Source organism: Ceratotherium simum, chromosome 8, assembly GCF_057802395.1.
Source record: "Ceratotherium simum simum isolate JZ-2026a chromosome 8, ASM5780239v1, whole genome shotgun sequence".
Taxonomy (NCBI): domain Eukaryota; kingdom Metazoa; phylum Chordata; class Mammalia; order Perissodactyla; family Rhinocerotidae; genus Ceratotherium; species Ceratotherium simum.
The window spans coordinates 83,318,853-83,340,719 of NC_141907.1; the positions used below are offsets into that span (position 1 = coordinate 83,318,853).

Sequence of the window (21,867 nt, forward strand, 5' to 3'; positions counted from 1 at the left end):
TGGGTCACATGATTACATATATATATATATATATATATATATATATATATATGCACAAAACGCTAAAGAATCTACCAAAAAAGTACTAGAAATAATCAACAAATACAGTAAAGTTTTAGGGTTCAAAATCAACTTGCAAAAATAAGTTGTATTTCTATACACTAATAACGAACTAGCAGAAAGAGAAGTCAAGAATACAATCCCATTTACAACCACAACAAAAAGACTATCAAAGAAGACATAAAGAAATTGAAAGATATTCCATGCTAATGGATTGGAAGAATAAACATGGTTAAAATGTCCATATTACCTAAAGCAATCTACAGATTAAATGCAATCCCAATCAGAATCCCAATGACGTTCTTCATGGAAATAGAACAAAGAATCCTAAAATTTATACAGAATAACAAAAGACTCCAAATAACCAAAGCAATCCTGAGAAAAAAGAGCAAAGCTGGAGTATCACAGTCCCTGACTTCAAAATATACTACAAAATTAATGTAATCAAAACAGCATGGTATTGGCAGAAAAACAGACACACAGATCAATGTAACAGAACTGAGAACGTAGAACTAAAACCACATATCTATGGACAGCTAATCTTTGACAAAGGAGCCAAGAACATACAATGGATAAAGGAAGTTCTCTTCAATTAATTGTGTTGGGAAAACTGGACAGCCACATGCAAAAGAATGAAAGTAGACCATTATCTTACACCATACACAAAAATTAACTCAAAGTGGATTAAAGACCTGAGCATAAGACCTGAAACCATAAAACTCAGAAGAAAATATAAGCAGTACACTCTTTAACTTCAGTCTTAGCAGTATCTTTTCTAATACCATGTCTACTCAGGCAAGGGAAACAAAGGAAAAAATAAATAAATGGGACTACATCAGACTAAAAATCTTCTGCAAGGCAAAGGAAACCATCAACAAAACAAAAAGACAACCCACCAACTTAGAAAAAATATTTCAAATCATGTATCTGACAAGGGGTTAATTTCCAAAATATATAAAGAACTCATATAATTCAACAACAAAAAGCAAACAGCGTGATCAAAAAATGCACAGAGGATATGAACAGATATTTCTCCAAAGAAGATATACAGATGGCCAACAGGCACACGAAAAGATGTTCAACATCACTAAATATGAGGGAAATGCAAATCAAAAGTACAATGAGATATCACCTCACACCTGTCAGAATGGCTGTAATTAACAGGACAAGAAATAACAAGTGTTGGAGAGGATGCGGAGAAGAGGGAACCCTCATTCACTGCTGGTGGGAATGCAAATTAGTGCAGCCACTGTCAGAAACAGTACAGAGATTTCTTAAAAAATTAAAAATAGAAATACCATGTGATCCAACTATTCCATTACTATTTATCCAAAGAACATGAAATAGATAATTCAAAAAGATATCTGTACCCCTATGTTCATTCACAATACCCAAGATGTGGAGGCAACTCAAGTGCCCATAAACAGATGAATGGATAAAGAAGATGTGATATATATATACAATGGAATACTATTCAGCCATAAAAAAGACAAAATCGTGCCATTTTATAACAACATGGGTTAACCTTGAGGGTGTTACGCTAAGCGAATAAGTCAGACAGAGAAATACAAACACAGTATAATTTCACTCATATTCTGAAGATAAACAGACACGTAGATAAGGAGAACAGATTAGTGGTTACCTGAGGAGAAGGGAGTGGGGAAAGGGCAAAAGGGGGATAAAGGGGCACAAATGTATGATGAAGGATAAAAACTAGGCTATTGAAAGAAGTCTATATAGAAGATAAAATATAATAATGTATACCTGAAATTTACATAGTGTTATAAGCCAATATGACCTCAATAAAAAAAAAATACTGGGTCACCCAATCAATGGATATAGTGTATTTTTCCAATATTTAAGGTTTTCTCTAACAGCACTGAATAAAATTTTATTATTCTTCTTAGAAATTATGAATATCTTTTATTGAATTATTTATAGGTACTTGACTTTTTTGATGTTTTTGTAAATGGCATATTGCTAAATTTTCGTTTTCAAATATTTGTTTATATCTAGAAATACAATTAATTTATATGAATTCTACATCAAGAAACCTTAACGAATTCTTTAATTATAATAATTTATGAGTAAATTCTTGTGGATCTTCTACTTATATAATCATATCATTTACAAATAACAGTTTTTATTTTTTCTAATCATTATAATATTTATTTTTCTTGTTTACAGCACTAGCTACATATTTTGTCCAAAGTTTTATAAAAGTAGCATTGCTGTCCAAGATTGTCTTGCTCTCATTTTCAAAGAGAAACCTGACATTTTTCCGTTATGCGTGATGATTGCTGTAGTTTTTGAAGCTACTCTATCAGATTAAGAAAATCCCCTATAGGCAACAAAAGACCCCGAATAGCTAAAGAAATCCTAAAGAAAAAGAACAAAGCAGGAGGCATCACAATTCCTGACTTCAAAACATACTACAAAGCAATAGTAATCAAAACAGCATGGTACTGGTACAAAAACAGACACACAGATCAATGGAACAGAATTGAAAGCCCAGAAATAAAACCACACATATACGGACAGCTAATTTTCGACAAAGGTGCTAAGAACATGCAATGGAGAAAGGAAAGTCTCTTCAATAAATGGTGTTGGGAAAACTGGACAGCCACATGCAAAAGAATGAAAGTGGACCATGTGCTATCGCCATTCACAAAAATTAACTCAAAATGGATCAAAGACCTGAAGGTGAGACCTGAAACTATAAAACTCATAGAAGAAAATATAGGCAACACACTATTTGACATTGGTTTTAAAGGAATCTTTTCGGATGACATGCCTACCCAGACTAGGGAAACTAAAGAAAAAATAAACAAGTGGGACTTTATCAGATTAAAGAGCTTTTATAAGACAAATGAAGCCAGAATCAAGATGAACAGACAACCAACCAGCTGGGAGAGAATATTTGCAAAACATACATCTGACAAGGGGTTGATCTCCATAATATATAAAGAACTCACACAATTGAACAACAAAAACAAACAACCCGATCAAAAATGGGCAGAGGAAATGAACAGACACTTCTCCAAGGAAGATATACAGATGGCCAATAGGCACATGAAAAGATGCTCAACATCACTAATCATCAGGGAAATGCAAATCAAAACAACACTAAGATACCACCTCACGCCCGTTAGAATGGCTATAATCACCAAGACAAAAAACAAATGTTGGAGAGGATGTGGAGAAACAGGAACCCTCATACACAGCTGGTGGGAATGCAAATTGGTGCAGCCTCTATGGAAAACGGTATGGAGATTCCTCAAAGAATTAAAAATAGAGATGCCCTATGATCCAGCCATCCCACTACTGGGAATCTATCCAACGCACCTGAAATCAACAATCCAAAGAGGCTTATGCACCCCTATGTTCATTGCAGCATTATTCACCATAGCCAAGAAGTGGAAGCAACCTAAGTGTCCCTCGACTGACGATTGGATTAAGAAAATGTGGTATATATATACAATGGAATACTACTCAGCCATGAAAAAAGACAAAATCGTCCCATTTGCAACAACATGGATGGGCCTGGAGCGTATTATGTTAAGTGAAATAAGCCAGAAAGAGAAAGACAAACACTGTATGATCTCACTCATATGTGGAATATAAACCAACACATGGACAGAGAAAACTGGACTGTGCTTACCAGGGCAGTGGGGGTGGGGGTGGGCACAAGGGGTGAAGGGAGTCATATATGTGGTGATGGACAAACAAAAATGTACAACCCAAAATTTCACAATGTTAGAAACCATTAAAACATCAATTAAAAAAAAAAAAAAAGAAAATCCCCTATAGTCTTGTTTCCTAAGCGGTTTCATCAAGAATAAATATTGAGCAACTAGACTTTCGGTGGGAGACATGATGTAGTCTATACAGAAGGCAAAATTTAATGATGTACACTGGAAAAAATTAATACAGAAGGCAAAATTTAATGCTGTACACTGGAAAAAATTAACAAAATAAAGTCTGCTGAGCTAAAATAAAGGCAAAGCAACTGGTTGCTCTAATATGTATAGCATTGACTTTATGCTTTAGGACACACAGCAGTAAATCCAACACTGTATAGGAAATATTTCCCTCAACAAGTTTTTTTTTTCCTGCCTTAACATGACTGAAACCTTTGCTGAAAGCTGCAATTAATTTAATTTCTCCATGCATCTTAAAAATAAAAACATAATTCCTTATATGAAAAAGAATAGGGGCCGGCCTAGTGGTGTAGTGGTTAAGTTCGCACACTCTGCTTCAGTGGCTTGGGGTTCACAGGTTCGGATCCTGGGCATGGACCTATGCAACACTTATCAAGCCATGCTGTGGCAGGCATCCCACATATAAAGTAGAGGAAGATGGGCACGGATGTTAGCCCAGGGCCAATCTTCCTCAGCAAAAAGAGGAGGATTAGCAACAGATGTTAGCTAATCTTCCTCACCAAAATAACTAAATAAATATAGAATTGTTAAAAGTGTTTTTCTGTGTCTATTCAGATGATCATATATTTTCTCATTTTTCTATTAAAGTAATGAATTATGTTGATTGATTTCCTAGCGTTAAACCAAGCTCACATTGCTAATATAATCCTATCTTGGGCACTTAAGTATCTTTTTAAATATTTTACAGGATTTTTACATCTTTTTTCATAATGAGATTGGCCCACAGTCTTCCTCTCCTGTAATGCTCCTGGTAGGCATCTCACCCACATGCTAGCCTCTTAAAATAAGTTAGGGAGTAAAATCTCTATTTCTACTCTCTGGACAAGTTTATGTAACCCTGGCTTCATTTATTATTTGAATGATTAATATAATTTTCTGGTGATCCAACTGGATTGAGAATTTTTTGTGTGCGAGAAGATGATCAATTGCTGATTCAATTTCTTTAATGGTTAAAGGCCTAACAAAGTTTTGTATTTCTTCTTGAGTTAGTTTTGATAGGCTATCTTTTTCTAGAAATTTATTCATTTTATATAAATTTCCAAAATTATTGACATAAAGCTTTTCATAATATCTACTTATTAAACTTAAATTTTTAGCATCATCTGTAGTGATGTCTCCTTTTTTATTTTTATTTATTCTTCCTTTTCTCCTTTTTCTTGATTAGGATTGGCAGAAGTTTAGCAATCTTACTATCATATACAGAAATTCTTTGCATTATATATTTCTTTTCTATTTCATTAATTTTTGCTCTTTTATTATTTTCTCCCATCTACTTTATTTTGGTCTTTTTAAAATGTTTTCCGTTGTAATGTGTGTGTTTAAGACTATAAAGTTTCCTCTAATCACTGGTTTAGCTGCATCATGCACATTTTGTTATAAAATATTTTATCTTTCTTCATATTCATCATATTTTCTAATTTCCATCACGATTTTTCCTATGATCCATAAGTTATTTATAAGTGAATGTCTTAATTTCTAAACATACAGAGATTTTTATTTTAATTAAAATATTGATTTACGGCATAATTGCATTAAAATCAGAGAAAATACACATTCAGGTCCTTAGTTGTTTCAAAGAAAAGGTTGGTGCAAGCTATCTGGCATAGTATGTGAACATCAAAGTTTTAGTCAGGTACCAAGATATATGAAACTACAAAGGGATGGGACAAATAATCATAGGCAGATTTTCAAATAAAATATCCAAAACTTGTTCTGTGGACCCTTGAATCACTTTACCCACTCCATAACATAAAAAGAATCAAAGTGTGGGGAGAGAGGTATAGATATTATCTGAGAGGAGGTTGTCTTTGCAGAATACTTCTTTGGAATCCCATTGCCACTTCCTCCACCCCCAATTCAAATCCACCCCCCGCCTTAATATGTGGTCCTTACAGTTGAAAGGCATAGTGGCCTCGGAACTGACTCACACCTGAAAAAGCAAGAGAATGAAAGACTGCTGCCTAGCTGCTCTGGTATAGGACCAGGAGAGTTATTACTGGCGGGGATTGTTAGAGAAAGAGATATATGACTCTTTTCTGTGGACCGAATGAAGAGAGAGAATGAGAGTGTGCGCTTAGAGTTTTGAGTCCTGTTCCTTAGGGCTGTGTAGAGAGCTGGGCACTTCAGCACCGTGGCTTAACACAGGATTACCAGTGCTTAGGGAGGAGTAGCCAGTGAGCTCCCAGAATAGGGATCCAGAATAGGGATCCATCCTCACGAACCAAGGAGCTGCAGGGGAGGGAGGCCCCAAAGCACACCTTTGAGGAACCCGTGAAAATGCACCATTCAGCAGTTGGCTTTAACCATCTGCCAGGCTCTGGGCACAGCTTACGGTGTCAGGTCAAGTCATATGTTTCATTCAACTTTCTCACTTGTCCCTCACACTGTCCAAATAACGAGTGGACAGAAAGGGGCTGGAGAGGGACCAAGAAAGTAGAAAAATGGAGAATTAATAAAGAAGTCACTTTGTAGAATTCCATCCCACACTGACTTGAGCTACGGGAGAGAATTTTCAATGATTGTTTTGGATTGTACATTCTAATTTTGAATTGATATGCTCTGCAAATTTACTTACCCACAGAACAGTCCATTTCTTAAGAGTGAGCAAAAAAGCCATGGGTCTTCAATATTTGCATCAAGGGCAGGAAGTTTATGTTCAAATAAATTGGAAAGAGATGGTAGGAAACAAAAATGAAGTAGAATTTTAGTTGCATTTTATGATTTGTGGTTTCTATGCTCTTTAAATCATTTTGTAAGTTTTATGCCTACTTATGACTGTGAAATGAGGAGTAATCAGTGCTGCTAATTATTTATATAGCAATATTTTAATAAAAGCATTCTTATTTATGGACAATAAAAAAAATTGGCGACTAGAATCTGTCTTTCAAATTCTGAGATTGAGCTGGCAAGCCCGGTCAGTTGTAGGAAATTGCCCCAGAACCCTGTCTTTTCAAAATCCATTGAACCACCACAAACACGGTGATAGCTTTCCAAATTGCACACCTAATGCTTAGATGAAATCCCACAGATTCTATGAAACAGGTGAAGAGATTAACCCAATACCCACAGAGGTTGGGCAGAAGGGTAAGCGAGAGAATCAGGTAGGGTATAAGTGCACATGTTTGTATGAAAGAGAGCACTCCTCAATTTAAAGGGGCACTTGTTACTCGGGTTTAACTGAATGCTGCCATGAGGGAATAGGAGGCCTAGAGTTGACAGAAGAGCTGAAAGTGAGATTTCTCTTTCTTACTTAGTTACTGTTGTTTTGTGAAGTTTTTTTATTTTTAAATATTCCCCCATAGTCATAAAACACTGTGTGGCCAAACAACACACAGCTGCAGTTGCATGTCAGAGGTGGCCAGTTTATGAACTCTCGAAGAGAGGCTGTTGACTTCTGCCTGGAACTCATCCCAATTTATTAAGTAATGGCAGGGTAATGAACCAGTTGACAAATTTCAGTTTGTTGTTTTCTGATACTAGAAATTTCCTGCATATCTAGCCCAGATTCATAACATCACAGCTTCTCCATTTCTTTGCATGCTCACAAGACATTTATGAACACCAGTCATTTAATCCTCCCTACCTTCTCAAACTCCCCTGGCTCTTAATAGTTCTCCGGGAGCCAGAAAAATTTGTATTTGAATTAACAATCCATCCTGACCCCACTTGAAACTTCAATGGGGATGCTGTAGCAGTTTCCCTAATCAAACTATTACTCAAAGTGGCTAATTTTCTTGAGAAGCCCATATGGCAGAGGCCCAGGGTCTTTCAGTGTTAATGAAAACAAGAGGAAGATTAATAGTAGAATTGAAAGCAAGCAATAAGATCTTATAAGGAGTAGGGAATGAAGGGTGTCACCTTAGGAAAAGATGGTCAAAAAGCTGGAATTTAACTTATGTGCCTAGAGAGATTGCAGTACTTCAACTAATATTTGTCTTGGCCAAATCTAGTTTCCTATTATCTTAAACAAGTACAAGCAAAAAAGAAAAAAATTAGAGTACACTAAATTAATACTAAAATTTTTCCTGAAAGCACTAGACGGCAGCTCTTTTCTTGAAAGGTAAACACCTCTGGTTATCTTGTGGGTATGAAACAGTGAAAAAAGCTCAGATGACTAGTCAGAAAACGTGAGTCTAGTCCAGGATCTCTCAGAGAGTGTGTTGATATACCAATGTATAAAAATTATCTGTAGTAATTGCTGGAAACACAGTTTTCTGGGTTTTACTGAAAGGGGCCCTGGGGATCTCTGGGGGTGAGCCCTGAGAAAAAATATTTTTAACAGCTACCTTAGGTGATTGTCATGAGTAATAAATGTTGAGAGCTACTGGTTTGAGTCAGAAAGTGTATGTCCTTGGGCTTCCTCCTCTGATAATGAGCACAAATAATGTCAGACAGCCCGATCCCCTAGGCAATGGCAAGGATTAAATGAGATAATTGATGAATAAAGTGCTTTGAAAAATGTACAGCATTCTACAAGTGGAATGGATAGAGCAAAGAAGGACTGGCAAGAGATTTAATGATAAGAAGAAAGAACTCTTCTAGCTTCCAGGCCTGTAAGAGGGGCTACAGGGCCTATGGCAAATGCTCTTCCCACATCCTTAGGGCATTTAGTGCTCTGCTTGTCCGTCTGTCTGTCTCTCTCCCTTTCTCATTCGGATCTTTCCCATCCCAACTCTCTCAAAGAGGCTTTCTCTCTCTCTCAGCCTCTATTACTTTCTCAATCTCTTTTAACCTCATTCTTACTTTCAATCTTTTTCTGGATATCAATGAATTTCTCTCTCTCTCTTTCTGCATCCTTTTTTCTATCCCTCCCACCACCAAATCTCTCTAGTTTATATATAAACAATACCACAAAGAAAATGGAAAAAAATGTCTTTTGTTGTCATATGCTCTAACAAATGTCTCTCATGGCAGAGAATAGGCCTTTTCTATGCAAAGCACAAACTTGCCAACAGCCCTATCTGAAAATTCCCAAAGGAAGTAAACATTCGGGAATAGAATTGAAATCTTGCTCCAATGAACATATCTAGGAATAACCAGATGAAAGTGAAACAAGATAATTTGAGACAAAATGTATGGAAATTGTTTGTTACAATAAGATCATACAATTGTAGATCTGGAAAAAATCTTTAATATCATTTAGTTAAACCACACTCATTTTATAGATGGGGAAATTAAAGACTTGAGAAGTTAAAAAATTTGCTTGGCTCAGTCATACAGCAATCTGGTGGCTCCTGGTAACTAAAACCAAGGGCTCTTGGCTCCGAGGACAGTGTCCTGTCCACCATTGCACAGTGCTGGCTTGTGACACCAGTCAGAGCTCGCTGAGAAAACAATATGATTGTTATATTGCCATATATGTACATAGAGAGAGAGAGAGAGAGTACTAAAGTAGTCTTTTTAAAATGTAATATGCTCGTAAATAGTTAAATAGTATATGTGTTATAGGGGTTTTGTGTCTTTATTTGGCAAAGTAAAAAGCTGTTAATCCCATGTCAACTGTCCAAAGGGCATTTTGATTATTTATCGATCAATGAAATTTTAAAAACCTGGAAATAACTGAATTATCTGATGCCTTTGTTTCTGGACAGGATTCAAATAAAGTTAATTACTCAACATACTGAAACTAGATGTCAGAGATGAAGAGGTGAAATCTGTAATCAATGTGTCTTTACAATTGAATTTCCATAATTTTACCTTTTATTCTGGTGGGGGTAAGGATTCATCTTGATCTAAATGGTTCAGGATTATCTGATGAATGATGCATAGAATTATAGGATACCAATTTTTTCTTGTGAGCAAGACACAGGAATGATTCCACACTTGCATTCAGATAATCACGCGATTCTTGTGTGATTTCGACAGTAAATACAAACCACAGTCAGGCATTTTCTGCTATTTATACAACAAGACATCAGGTCAGCTTCATAAAGCAAATCAAATAAGGTTACCCAACCAAGACAGTATTCAAAAATGACACTCCCAGATTCTCCACTACACAGGCCAAGGATAAAATAAATATTGCCTTCAAGTTACTGAAAACAAAGCCAGGAATGCTTTGAGTATTTACAGCTCTGCTAACTTTTAAAGAAATACACTTCTCCAAATTAAAGCAAGAGCTAGTTAGTAAGCATCTCATCTGTGTCCAAAGATAGGTCTTGGGAAAAAAAGATCGATTAGACCTTGTCCTTGCTCCCAAGAGATTTGGGTTTAGTTAGATTGTGATGGACCCTACTAACAGGTTTTTAAGTTGTTGGCAGCATTATCATTTTTCTTTCTTCTACTTTATAGATCTATAGAGTTTTAAACTTCAATTGATATAAAACTTATACCCAGTAAATGATGTTGTCAGAAAACGAAAAAGAAAGAAGAAAATAAAAATAACAAAAAGCTTATTGATTCACATAATTTAATCATCCTAATCCCAGTAATGCAATTACTATTAATAAATGTTTAAATTAGTTTAATTCTGTGCATTTAAAAAGGCAAGTCTCACTTTTTAAAAGTGGGTTTGCAGGGAGAGAGATAATTGGGGGATGTCTCCTTGTTGGACTGAGGAGCTGTCACAATGGCCTTGAGCTGACAGATGCAGGAGTGGGCTCTGTACCCCAAGGAGAGTGTTCAAGTATTCAGTGCTTATGTCCTCACACTTGCTGAATGGCCTTGGTGAATGATTTCACAGTTCATACCACAAAAATCATTTCTTTTCCCATTTCAGTTAAAAATAAATTCAATGTGTGATATAAATGGTTTTCCTTGTTTTTTGTGTGCTATTTTTATAACAGACTTTATTTCAATACATGGCTATTTGAATGTGTACCAGCCATAGAAAATATCTAAAGGTATTATGGCTAAGAAAACAATGGTGGAAGGGCCCCATGGTGTAGTAGTTAAGTGCACATGCTCTGCTGCTGGCAGCCCAGGTTCGGATCCCGGGCACGCACCGAGGCACCACTTGCCAGGCCATGCTGTGGCGGTGTCCCATATAAAGCAGAGGAAGATGGGCACGGATGTTAGCCCAGGGCCAGTCTTCCTCAGCAAAAAGAGGAGGATTGGCATGGATGTTAGCTCAGGGCTGATCTTCCTCACACACACACAAAAAAAATGGTGGATTGGCAGTTAAAGCCCCAGCCAGTAAGGAAGATTCTCAAATTTATAAAATGTCTTCTTATTTATTCATTGATTCTGTGAGTTAAATTTTTGCGTATTAATAACTAACATTTTAAGAGTAAGTTATGACTTAGCATCTAAAATAAGTTTTCTGATTTTCACGTGACACAAATATTGTGTCAGCAAACACCATTTTTCTCATTTTTAGACAAAGAAATTGAGGCTAAGAAATATTTAGTGTCTTGGCCAATTTCAGCATACTAAGAGGCTAGCTCCAAAGTTGGTTCTCACATTAAGACCAAGGTTCCTTCCAATAATATATTCCACTTCTCAGATGAAGCAATGCTTAATGCTTTAAGATAAGTAATAATATTCGAGGATGTTGTTGGGATCTCAAACTAAAAATTTTAATTCTCATTAAATACAAACACAATTTTGCTTATTAATTTGAGTGCTTAGTTTACACAGTGAGCTAAATAACTTACAAATCTGAAAGGCGCTATAGAGAACACACCAGTCTATACATATCACATTGTGCCTGGATATATTGTGATTAAGAATATAACTTGGCAATCATCTTTCTAGTATCCTACAATTCTATTGTGAAAAATTTTCATGTGCTGGTTTTTCACTCTATGAGAATTAACATTTTAATTATTTAAATGTTTGCTGATTTTGGATTGGAATCAACTTGGAAAATAAGTGGTTTATCTAAGGAATGGGATATAACTATAGGACTCTTGAGTGCCAAAATTCAGCAAAACTTACAGTCACCACGTGCCAGACATTATTCTAGGTGTTTCATTGTGTATTACCTCACATGATCCTCCCAGTATCCCTGTGAGATAGGGACGGTGCTCAGCCCAGTCTACAGCTGAGAAAACTGGAGGTTAAATAACTTGCCCAAGTTCACACAGAGGGCAAGTGGCAGAGCTGGAACTTGAACGCAGACAGTGTGGCTCCAAAAGAGTCACAAATGTGACACTAAATGATTAACTCACTAATGGTGATGTTCTCTTTGTTTCTGTCCTTCTCTTCCAAGTCCCGTATTAGCTACACTGACATTTATATTAGAGCCAAGCACATTTTTTTTCAACCAACATAACAATGGATAGGTAGGTAAATGTCTACAACTCCTTTCAACCCATCCCCTAAGAATTAATTGAATCCAGGATATTAAGAGGATTGTTATCACTAAGTATTAATTCATTCATAGCACAGTGGTCTTAGTTGTTGGTTGAGAGGTGCTGAAGATGCTGTGAGAGACAGCAGTGGCTTCTGAATTACTTAAGTGGCAAATCCCTATCCCTATTCTTTTTGATTAGAAAAACTCAACTTCCTGCAGTTTCACTACATTGGAAGGTATCAAGCTATAGGGGAAGATTTTGAAGAACAACTTCCTTTGGTTCTATTTTAAGCCACGTCACTCTAGTGTGACTTTATACTATCGCCAAACCTCTGTTTCCTAATCTGTAAAACAGGAATGATATAGCTGACCTTGAAATGTCGTGATGAAAGTAATGCATGTAAAGTGCCAGGCACAATAAATGGTAGACGTCAGTGGATGTGTGACAATATTTATTTGGGTTAACTCAGACCAAACCCAATGGTGATCTCCATTCTCTGGTTTTTGACACAACTAACTGAAATTTAGACCAGAATATGACTGATTAAACAGATTAAAAAGCAGTTCACATTTCAGATGAGCAGTATACTAAGAATAAAATCAATGGCATTGACATTTTTGACTACTAACCTCACAATATAATTCATTATTGACTCTATAGAAACAGACAAATGATTGCCTTAGAACAGGACTTGATTAGAATATTGTTTAACTTATTCAAACAAAAGACTAATCAAAGCATTTTTAGGTTTTTTTTGAAGCGAAGGGGAAGAAAGGTAATGAATATTAATTAAAGTGTCAGAGAAAGTGTAACTAATCTATACCTAGATACACATTATCATCCAAACCAAAATGTTCCCACCAAGAAAAATAAATCCTGGATTTCTCCAGAAAGCAGAGCCTGGGACAACGGCTTGTGTGCAGACAGTTTATAAAGGAAAGTGATCTCATGGAAAGCAGCAGAGGACTGAAACAGTGAAATGTGAGCAGGAATAGAATAGGAAAGCATGCATTCACTGGCTCCATTTCCCCTTTGGGCAAGAGCTGTCTCATAGAGTGCTAATGCTCCTGCACTTCTAGCTCAAACATACAACAGTGGCAGGTGGCGTTCTGCAGGTGAAACATGCCTTAACATCAGAATAACAGCAGGCAGGAAAGCAAGAGATATGCATTCACACAAGGCAAGGTGCTGTCAGGTTACACCTGTGCGTAGCAGGTTGCCATAGCTATGGCTGGACCAAACACAGCCAGAGAGGATATTGGGAAAGACACAACAGGTGTCTAATATTCTTATGATGTCTGCTTCTATTTAGAGACTAGTTATGATTATCTCTATGGGTATATCATTCTATAAAACATAAAATCTCTACTCAAGTTTAGAAAATGATTTTTCTTGTGGTTGCCTGGTTGGGTAGCATATAGTGGCCTTTCTAGATATAATTTGATACCACTATGTTTCCCATGCTGATGCTGATATTGTGTGAAACGGTACGAAAAGGGTCTTGTTTGCTCACTGAAAGACCTTTTGCTGGCACCTAATAGGCATTATTGTCTTAACCTGATAAAGCCATAATGACCCAAGGGATTCAGTAACAGGAAAGGAGACATTTACAACTCAGGAATTGAATGTTCCTTAGAGTAAATTCCTGCTTTGACATTCACTGTTTAGAAACGCGCATCTCAAATTGTTCTCAGAGATGAAGAGGAAGTTGGAAAGTGATGACTAAATAAAAAGAATATAAGTTACTTGGATAGATAATTATTCACCAATTAAAATATTTACCTGAAGCTTGAAATGTAACTTCATTAATGAAAAGAAAAGATGGGCAATTATTCAGTAAATTAAAAGCTTTCTGAAACCCTAAAATGTTCATTTTTTTCTCAATTATCTAAATAATTACAATCAGCAAGATAAAATTGCCAGAGAATTTGCTGGTTGCAACTGTTATGAATCTCTTGAAAATAGGAATTCTAGAATGATCACTTCTACTTTAGGTCCAGACCATTCAAAAAAAGAGTACTGTTTTGTTTTGTTTGGTGGTTACCAGAGGGTAAGGTGGGAAAGGGAAGGGTGAAAGGGGTAAAGCAGGACAACTATACTGTGACGGATGGAAACTACACTTGTGGTGGTGAGCACGCTGTAGTGTATACAGATGTCGAATTATAATTTTGTACACTTGAAACCCATACAATGTTATAAACCAATATTACCTCAACTTAAAAAAAAGAAAGAAAAAAACTAAAGCAGTGAAGAAAGAACGCTAAACAAATGGTTTGGGGACTGAATACTTTTCTCATTGGATTTGTTTCCGCATTGATTCACTCTTCATATAATAGATCACTCATTTCAGGTAAAATCTATTGACAGTAACTAAGCTAAACAGAAGTAATAAGCAAAATGTTCTTCTCTAAAGCCACTCGTATATTACCTAAAATAACACGTGAATTAACAATGTGCGGTATTTAACTTTCTTCCAACTTCTGTTTTTGTGAACTTTGCTTTTTAAAAAAGCCATTTTGTATTTTGGAGAATTTGGTTGAAAATAAGATTTCTCCTTGAATATTTCTAACTATAAGTAGATATATAAAGTATTTTATATTCAAAAAGGAGAAGTAGAGTCAATTCTATTTAGGTCTTCTTCCTCCCAATGATTATAGTCATAGCAGTTTCTTCTTCCAGATTTGTTGTAAATTGCTGTCACCTGGTACTAGCTTGTCCTCTATCCCTATATCTTCCGTCTGCTGCAGCTTGAAGATTGGCTTACCTTTGATAAGAAGCCCCTTTCCTTATATTTGGGGCCCACTTTCATAGCTAAGAATCAAAATAATCCACTTGTCTCCATGTTATGTTCTGTGATTCGTACCTGTACATAGTCTTATAACTACTTGGCTCATCCTCCTCTTTCCCTCACTTCTAGGGCAAGGGCTGAGTCTTATTGCTCTCTAGAAACCTACGGCATTTAGCATAGTGTTTGTCTTAGTGTGTTCACAAAAAAACAAAATGGAATGTTCAATCACTAAGAAATGAATTTCTCCAAGCAATTAAATTCTTCTTCAGATACCAATAAAATGATGTTCGTTCCTTCTTGCAAACGCCTGAAACATTTTAATCTTCCCTAAATTAGTGTAAAGTTCAAAAAGAAAATGGAACTTGAAGAGTAAATTGCTTCCAGAGTCTCCTTTTTCTTGCAATCTCTCTTCATTGAACTTCTCTCAGTCTTGACAGTCAAAAGCTCATCGATCTAGACTTAGAAGCCAAAGGGGCTTAAAAGCCACTGTAGGGGTCTGTTCAGTTTTAAATACAATTTAGAAAACCTTGGGAAAGAATGACAGTTCCTTTTCAGGAACCTCCCGCACACGTTTCAACAGAACAGCTTTCCAAATTGGAGACTGCAAAATATTATACTACCAACCACGTAATAGAAAGTCACTCACTGCCCTCTAGAAAGATTCTCTTGGTTTTCACAAAGAGCACAAAAGACTATATTGTATTTACTTAAATCTGAGACTGACAAAAACATCAGTAAGAAAAACAAAAGTAGTCAATTTCTCTAAAAGATCATTATTTAGGAATAAATTACTATGCCAAAAAGCATGGATCTTGACAACTTGTGAATTTAAGGGAGATGAAATGCCTCCCTCCCTACCCCTGATAATCAACTCTGCCGATGAACTATGTTAAGCATTCTAAGTTTAGGGAATGTATAAAGCTTTGAAATCAATGTGTTTCCGGTACACGAGGTTGGGGAAAGAACTTAATAAATCGACTTGGGAAATGCTTCATTTCCTGCACTGTACCTGGGAAGGAAAACATAAAACAGGCTGAGCCAGCTGCAACAAAATCATACACGTGGGTGGGAAGATCTCTTCCAATCCCTTCTAGGCCACCCCCAGATGGCCAATTTATGCTCCTGGGCTAGAGCTTCTTTTCCCAAGAGAAATGGGGTGGTTCCTACAGACACTTGCCTGAAGTTAACACATAGGCTTTTGGCAGAAGTTGAAGGAGAAAGTCATTATGTAACTGTTGTCTCCTCAAACGAGAAAGCATCTTACTTGGGTTACTAGTCAACAGAGAGGTTGGGCTCATCACCAGTGAGCTAAAGAAGGTTGGTATTTTCCCAAAATAATCATAATAGAAAGATCTGCCAGGTCTCCTCTGGGTTGTCCGTCACCTTTCCATCTTCCTTGATGGCTGCTTCTAGTGATCCTCTGCCACTTTGCTTTCAGAAGGACATGTAATCCACTCAGAGTTTAACAACGCCGGGAAAGCAGTGTACTCACTGATGCTTGTAGACCTGGAATGGTGAGCAGCCTCACCCAGGCTTCCAGAATTTGTATTGACCTGACACGTGTTTGTGAGCAGTGTTTTTTATGGCATTGAGATTCCTATCAATCTTTCCCATGCATAGTGAAGAGTTACTTACAAGCTAGTGCATTGATTTCTGTGGCACCTTATAAATATTCTTTATTTAAAAAAATCAGATTCTTTGTAACTCCTCTAAGTTAAATTTTCTGGCCTTGATACCCGCTGCAATTTAATCCTGGAAACTCCAAGATGCATGGTAAGCAATCATATGTGATTTTGAAGTGTTTGGGAACTTGTCCTAAATTTATATACATATTTCGAGAAATTAATGATAAACATTGTTCAAGAAGTGCACTTATTTTTTCCTACATTATCACTGTAAATTAGAATTTTGTAAGCAGCAAACTTTCAAATAGAGCACATGCAAAATAAACTGAGAGCCGAGTTTTTTCCAGGGCTCCTCAGAGACAGAATCAATGTTCCCAACAGTGTTCTTTGATGGTAGTTTATACTTTGGTTTCACACTGATGAAATCTGTCTTGTATTAGAATTACATGGTTCTTTCTCCCAGTCACACATTTACCACTAGGGGCAAGGATAATGCCTTGCTCATTTTCGTATTCCTCGCACTGCCGAGTACATGGTAGAAGCCTAATAAATATTGATGAAATTTAATTGCATACAGTGAATCGCTCAGGAAGGGTTAAAAGTCAAATGCAATCATTTATTGCAACTGGGCATTAATATAGTTTGGGTTATGTGGCTACATATATATCCTTTATCTGAGTCTCTGAACCTGCAATCAGTGAGTAGGGTTTTTATGTCTATAAATTCCCCGAAATGTTATGCAAAATGTTGTGTGTATATGTGTATATATGTGCTTATTTCTGGAGCAAATGTCGATAAACTTCAATCAAATGACTCTCCCCTTTATCCACCCCACCCCTCAAGATATTAGGATTCACTTCCCTAGGCAGCTTCACCCAACCTCTCAGTTTATCAGGGCCTAGAGAGAGTAGGGACAAATGTAGGCCAGCCTCTGCCGTGCAACGTTTCTGATTACAGCCTTTACCCATGCATGACAGCCTTGTGATTTCTAGACTTATGTCTGAAAAGAGCACATTTTTGAGAAATAGTACATTTTTAACCAGCCTTTTATCCCCAGATATTTCTTCTCAAAAAAGCCTATGGTATATGTCCAGAACCTTTATGATACCATCAAACACAGTTCAAGACACTGCACCCTTCAGAGAAAACAAACACTCTCTCCGTGGAGCCTTCTGCACGCACTCCCAGTCAACATCCACACAGCAACTCAGCAAATGAATTGCTGCCTCTAAGTTTCAGGAGAAGCTCCCTGAAGGTAAACTGAGGCTAAGAGCCCCCTACTAGTGACTTCTGATCTACACCGTCCGAGGAATGAGAGAAAACGGTACCTCCTTTATTTGTACTCTTGCAGAGCCTGGACAGAAGACAAACGATGGTCACTTGAAGCAGTTTCATGGTGCCCGTGGATCGTCACAGTGGCTCCTTTCTCCAGAGTCAGGCAGGGACAACTCCCTCTCAGCCTGGCAGGGCCTTCTTAGCAAATGGAAAAGGTGTGCTGAATGCAAGCAGCCACTGCCCATTCCTGCTTATTTGGGGGGCCGTGATAAAGAACGGGAGGAAATACACACACTCCCTTTGGGAGTTCAGCACAGAGGAGATTTATTGTTTCAGTCCCTTACAGGAACTTTTTTTTTTTTTTTCTCTTCCTTTGGCAGCCACTTGTGTTTTTGTTACTACATTATTTTGTTCTTCTTCAACAAAAAGGTCAGGACCGGTTTTGAACAGAAACAGATCTTTCTTCAGACTGGATCATACAGCTTTCTAACTTTTGTTGTTACAGTGTTTTTTGGAGTGGTAATAAAAGGGCCTCATTAAACAGCAACTCAGTTTCGATAAAGAGGCGTTAATTGCCTGAAGGTTAAATTTTCGAACAAAATCCACAAGGAATCAACTCTTCTCTTTTTCCAATTCAAAAACCGGATTAGCAAAGACCGCCTTCTGGAGATAAATGCAAAACCTTATTAAATAGATCATGCTCTGCTCTTGAATAAGTAAAGAGACTTCTTAGGGGTATTCAGGGAGGTTTGTCAGGATATTTCTAATAGAATTAAGCAAAGACATGTGAATATTCACTGCTCTTTCCTGGTTTTTGTTGATGAAATATGATGAAGAAGAAGGAGAAATTACTTATAATACCCTGTTGATGCTCTGCTCTAAGGAATACGATTGGAATGGCATTAGGGAGGAATGCTCTCACAGCAAATCAGTGAAGTTGGGAGAGAGGGATTCTTCAGCCAAGAATGCCAACCAGGTAAGATACTCTGTATATCAGGAGTCCCTTTGATGTGAGTAGCAATTGATTAAAACATGGTGATAACACAGCCACTGCTCTGACTACAATCTCTTGTGTGCCAAGTGACTCTACACGTTTCCCCAGCCACAGGCTGCACATCTAGTCTCAGCCAATCGTCCTTTCATACACCTTTAGGCATAAAGCCTCCTGGACAAAAGAATGTACTGGATCGACATAGATTCCTTTACTCCACCAAGAAAACTATTCCAAAATTATACCTCTATCTGTTTATAAGGAGGACATGCATTTCATTGCTGCATCGTGCTGGGAAGGACTCATTACTAGAGTGGTTCTAGCAAGTCGGCTGATCAAAACTCTAGGCTGTTTTCTCCTAAGTTATACCAAGTCTCAGAAGAGCCTCCAAGTTTCTATTTTGCAGATAGCAAGACTTAATTTTACCCTCTCTTCTAATTAATTTTCTAAAACAGACTGCCTTTGGAGTTGTTACTTTATTTGGCATATACTGAAGAGTATAAAGAGAGCAATGTATATGAATAGATGACACACGCACTTTCCAGAAATAAGTTGGGGTGTGGCTGTGAAGTCACACTTGAGCACTCACATTGCCTCACTTTCTGCTCCTTGCTCTGCTCTAACTCTGGAGTTTTCAGCACACAGAGTCACCCCTGATACTGGTTACCATCATTACTACAGGGATTCAATAGCTATGTGATTTCTCAGTCCTGACTTCTAGGCATTTCCATCAAGAAAACTAGATACCTGGGCCGGCCCCGTAGCTTAGCAATTAAGTGCGTGCGCTCCGCTGCTGGCGGCCCAGGTTCGGATCCTATTCTAAAAATGCTTGATAGTAGAATATTATGTCTATTTAAAAGATAGGACCTGTAGATGAAAAAACAAAAATTAAAACTAAAACAAAAACTAAGAAAATACATTTTTAAATGACCAGGCAACAAAATTGGAAAAATAGGGGTGATGTGGTGGGTCAGTTTTGTCTTAACAGATTAGGAAGTATTTTTAAGATAAAATATTTCATTAAAATAGTAGTGGTTGCCAGAAGAGACAGATCAATGGTATAAAATAGAAAGTACAGACACAGAATTATATATATAGCTAAAGCTGTCTATCTATCTATGCACACATAGATACAGTTGCAGATGTGTGTGTGTGTATGAGTGTGTGTAGAGATTAGATATAGGTGACTTTAACATATAGTAAATGTGAAGAGTTGGATATATTATTTAATAAGTAATTTTTGACAAGTTGGTAACTGTCTTTAAAAAACTAAAGTTAGGTCTCTATTTTACTTTAAATATCAAAATAAATTTCTTATATGTTAAAGATTTAAATGTAAAAACAAAATCACAAAATCCTAGGAGAGAATATGGGTGACTATTTGCATATAACTGTGCTGGACAGGACATTTTATGCATGACATCAAAAGCAGAGCACATGAAAGAAAGACTTGATCTATTTTCTTACATAAAAATTAAAAGTTTTGGCTGAGCACACCATAAGATGAAACGACCAATAAAAAAACTTGTAAAAAATGTTTTCAACATGCATAATAAAGATTTGATATCCTTAATATGTAAAGACCTTTTGCTAATCAGTAATAAAACAATGACTCTGCAACTGAAAAATAAACAAAAGAACATCACAAAAGAAGAAATAGATGGCCAACAAAACGGAAAAATATATTCAAATCAAAGAAATGGATATTCAAGTATTCAGATAACATTTTTTGCCTTTCAACTATAATTAGGTATATTTTCTGACAATACCCAGTTTTGATGAATGTTCAAGAAAAGTTACTGTCTTATTCTTGGCGTATGATCTTTCTGAGGTGTGACTTGGCAATAAACATCAAAACTCTTAAAGAACCACAATCTTTGAACTGCAATGATATGTTTAGGAACTTATTCTAAAAATGAAGATGCTCATTAAAGTTCATATTATTACAAACATTTGTCAACAACATTAATTATTGGGGAATAGGATGAAATATTATTCTGTCACAAAAGAGTATTAGAGAAATTTTTATAGATGTGGAATAAATTCATGATATTTTTTGCATGTACATATGTATGTTATGTATATATGTATATGGGTGCATATGTATTATATATATTTATTTAAAGAGAGAGTAAAATAGGAAATGTTAACACTGCTTACCTCCTATAGTGAATTATGAATGGTTTTTCTTTATATTTGCTTATTTTTCTTAAAAATATTTTTCAGAGTAAACATATTATTTCTATCTTTAAAAAAAAACAAGGCTTTTGTTTGACCTGATACTTTTTGTTTAATTTGATATTTTGAGGGAATATTTATACAAATATTTTATATTCTAACCTACTTGAATATTTTAATTATTAGGAAGTGTGTGATTTAACAGCACTTTACTAAAAGAAAATATGGGAAGAGAACAAAACCACCCTAACCTGAGAGATGAAAAGATATTTTTGCTTTTGTTTTTTCACAATTTGTCTTCTGTATTCCTTGTCTAATCTGAGAAATAAACTGTTGTGAGGTCAAGCAAGACCAATCTCAGAATTTTTTCCAGGCACATACCAAAGTTTGTCATTGACATCTGTGACACTGAAGAAATTGTATAATGAAAACTTCAACACTGATGAATTTATGTTAACTCATGTGCTGCTGAGAAGATTTATTCAGCTGGCACCATTATTAAACCCCAAAACTAAACTTCCTTTCCATATTTGCCTTCTTCCTCTCTGCCAGCTTGTCACTGAATAAAATCATCTAAAATGCTAGGAATGCCAAAAGGTGATCTCATGAACTGGCAGAGAACATGAGCTCTGGGTTCAAATCCTCCCTCCCTTAGTCCTACATGGCTGGATTGGTTTACTTGGCCTCTTTACACCTTGCTTTCTCTATGAAAAAATGGGGATAATCACCATGGCAACTTTAAATGTTGTTTAGAGGATTAAGTGAAATTCCA

The 21,867-nt window shown here is 36.4% G+C and overlaps 1 protein-coding gene across 1 annotated transcript in view; it reads right to left on the reverse strand.

Moving 5' to 3' along the window:
* The window catches only part of EMCN (endomucin), a 99,128-nt gene extending 80,897 nt beyond the window's left edge, over window positions 1-18,231 (reverse strand). The window contains exon 1 of the mRNA XM_087434736.1: window positions 17,980-18,231. Within this exon, the coding sequence (XP_087290862.1) occupies window positions 17,980-18,046 (67 nt within the window). The 5' untranslated portion in view covers window positions 18,047-18,231. The remainder of the gene's footprint in view (window positions 1-17,979) is intronic.
* Window positions 18,232-21,867: the final 3,636 nt, after the last annotated feature.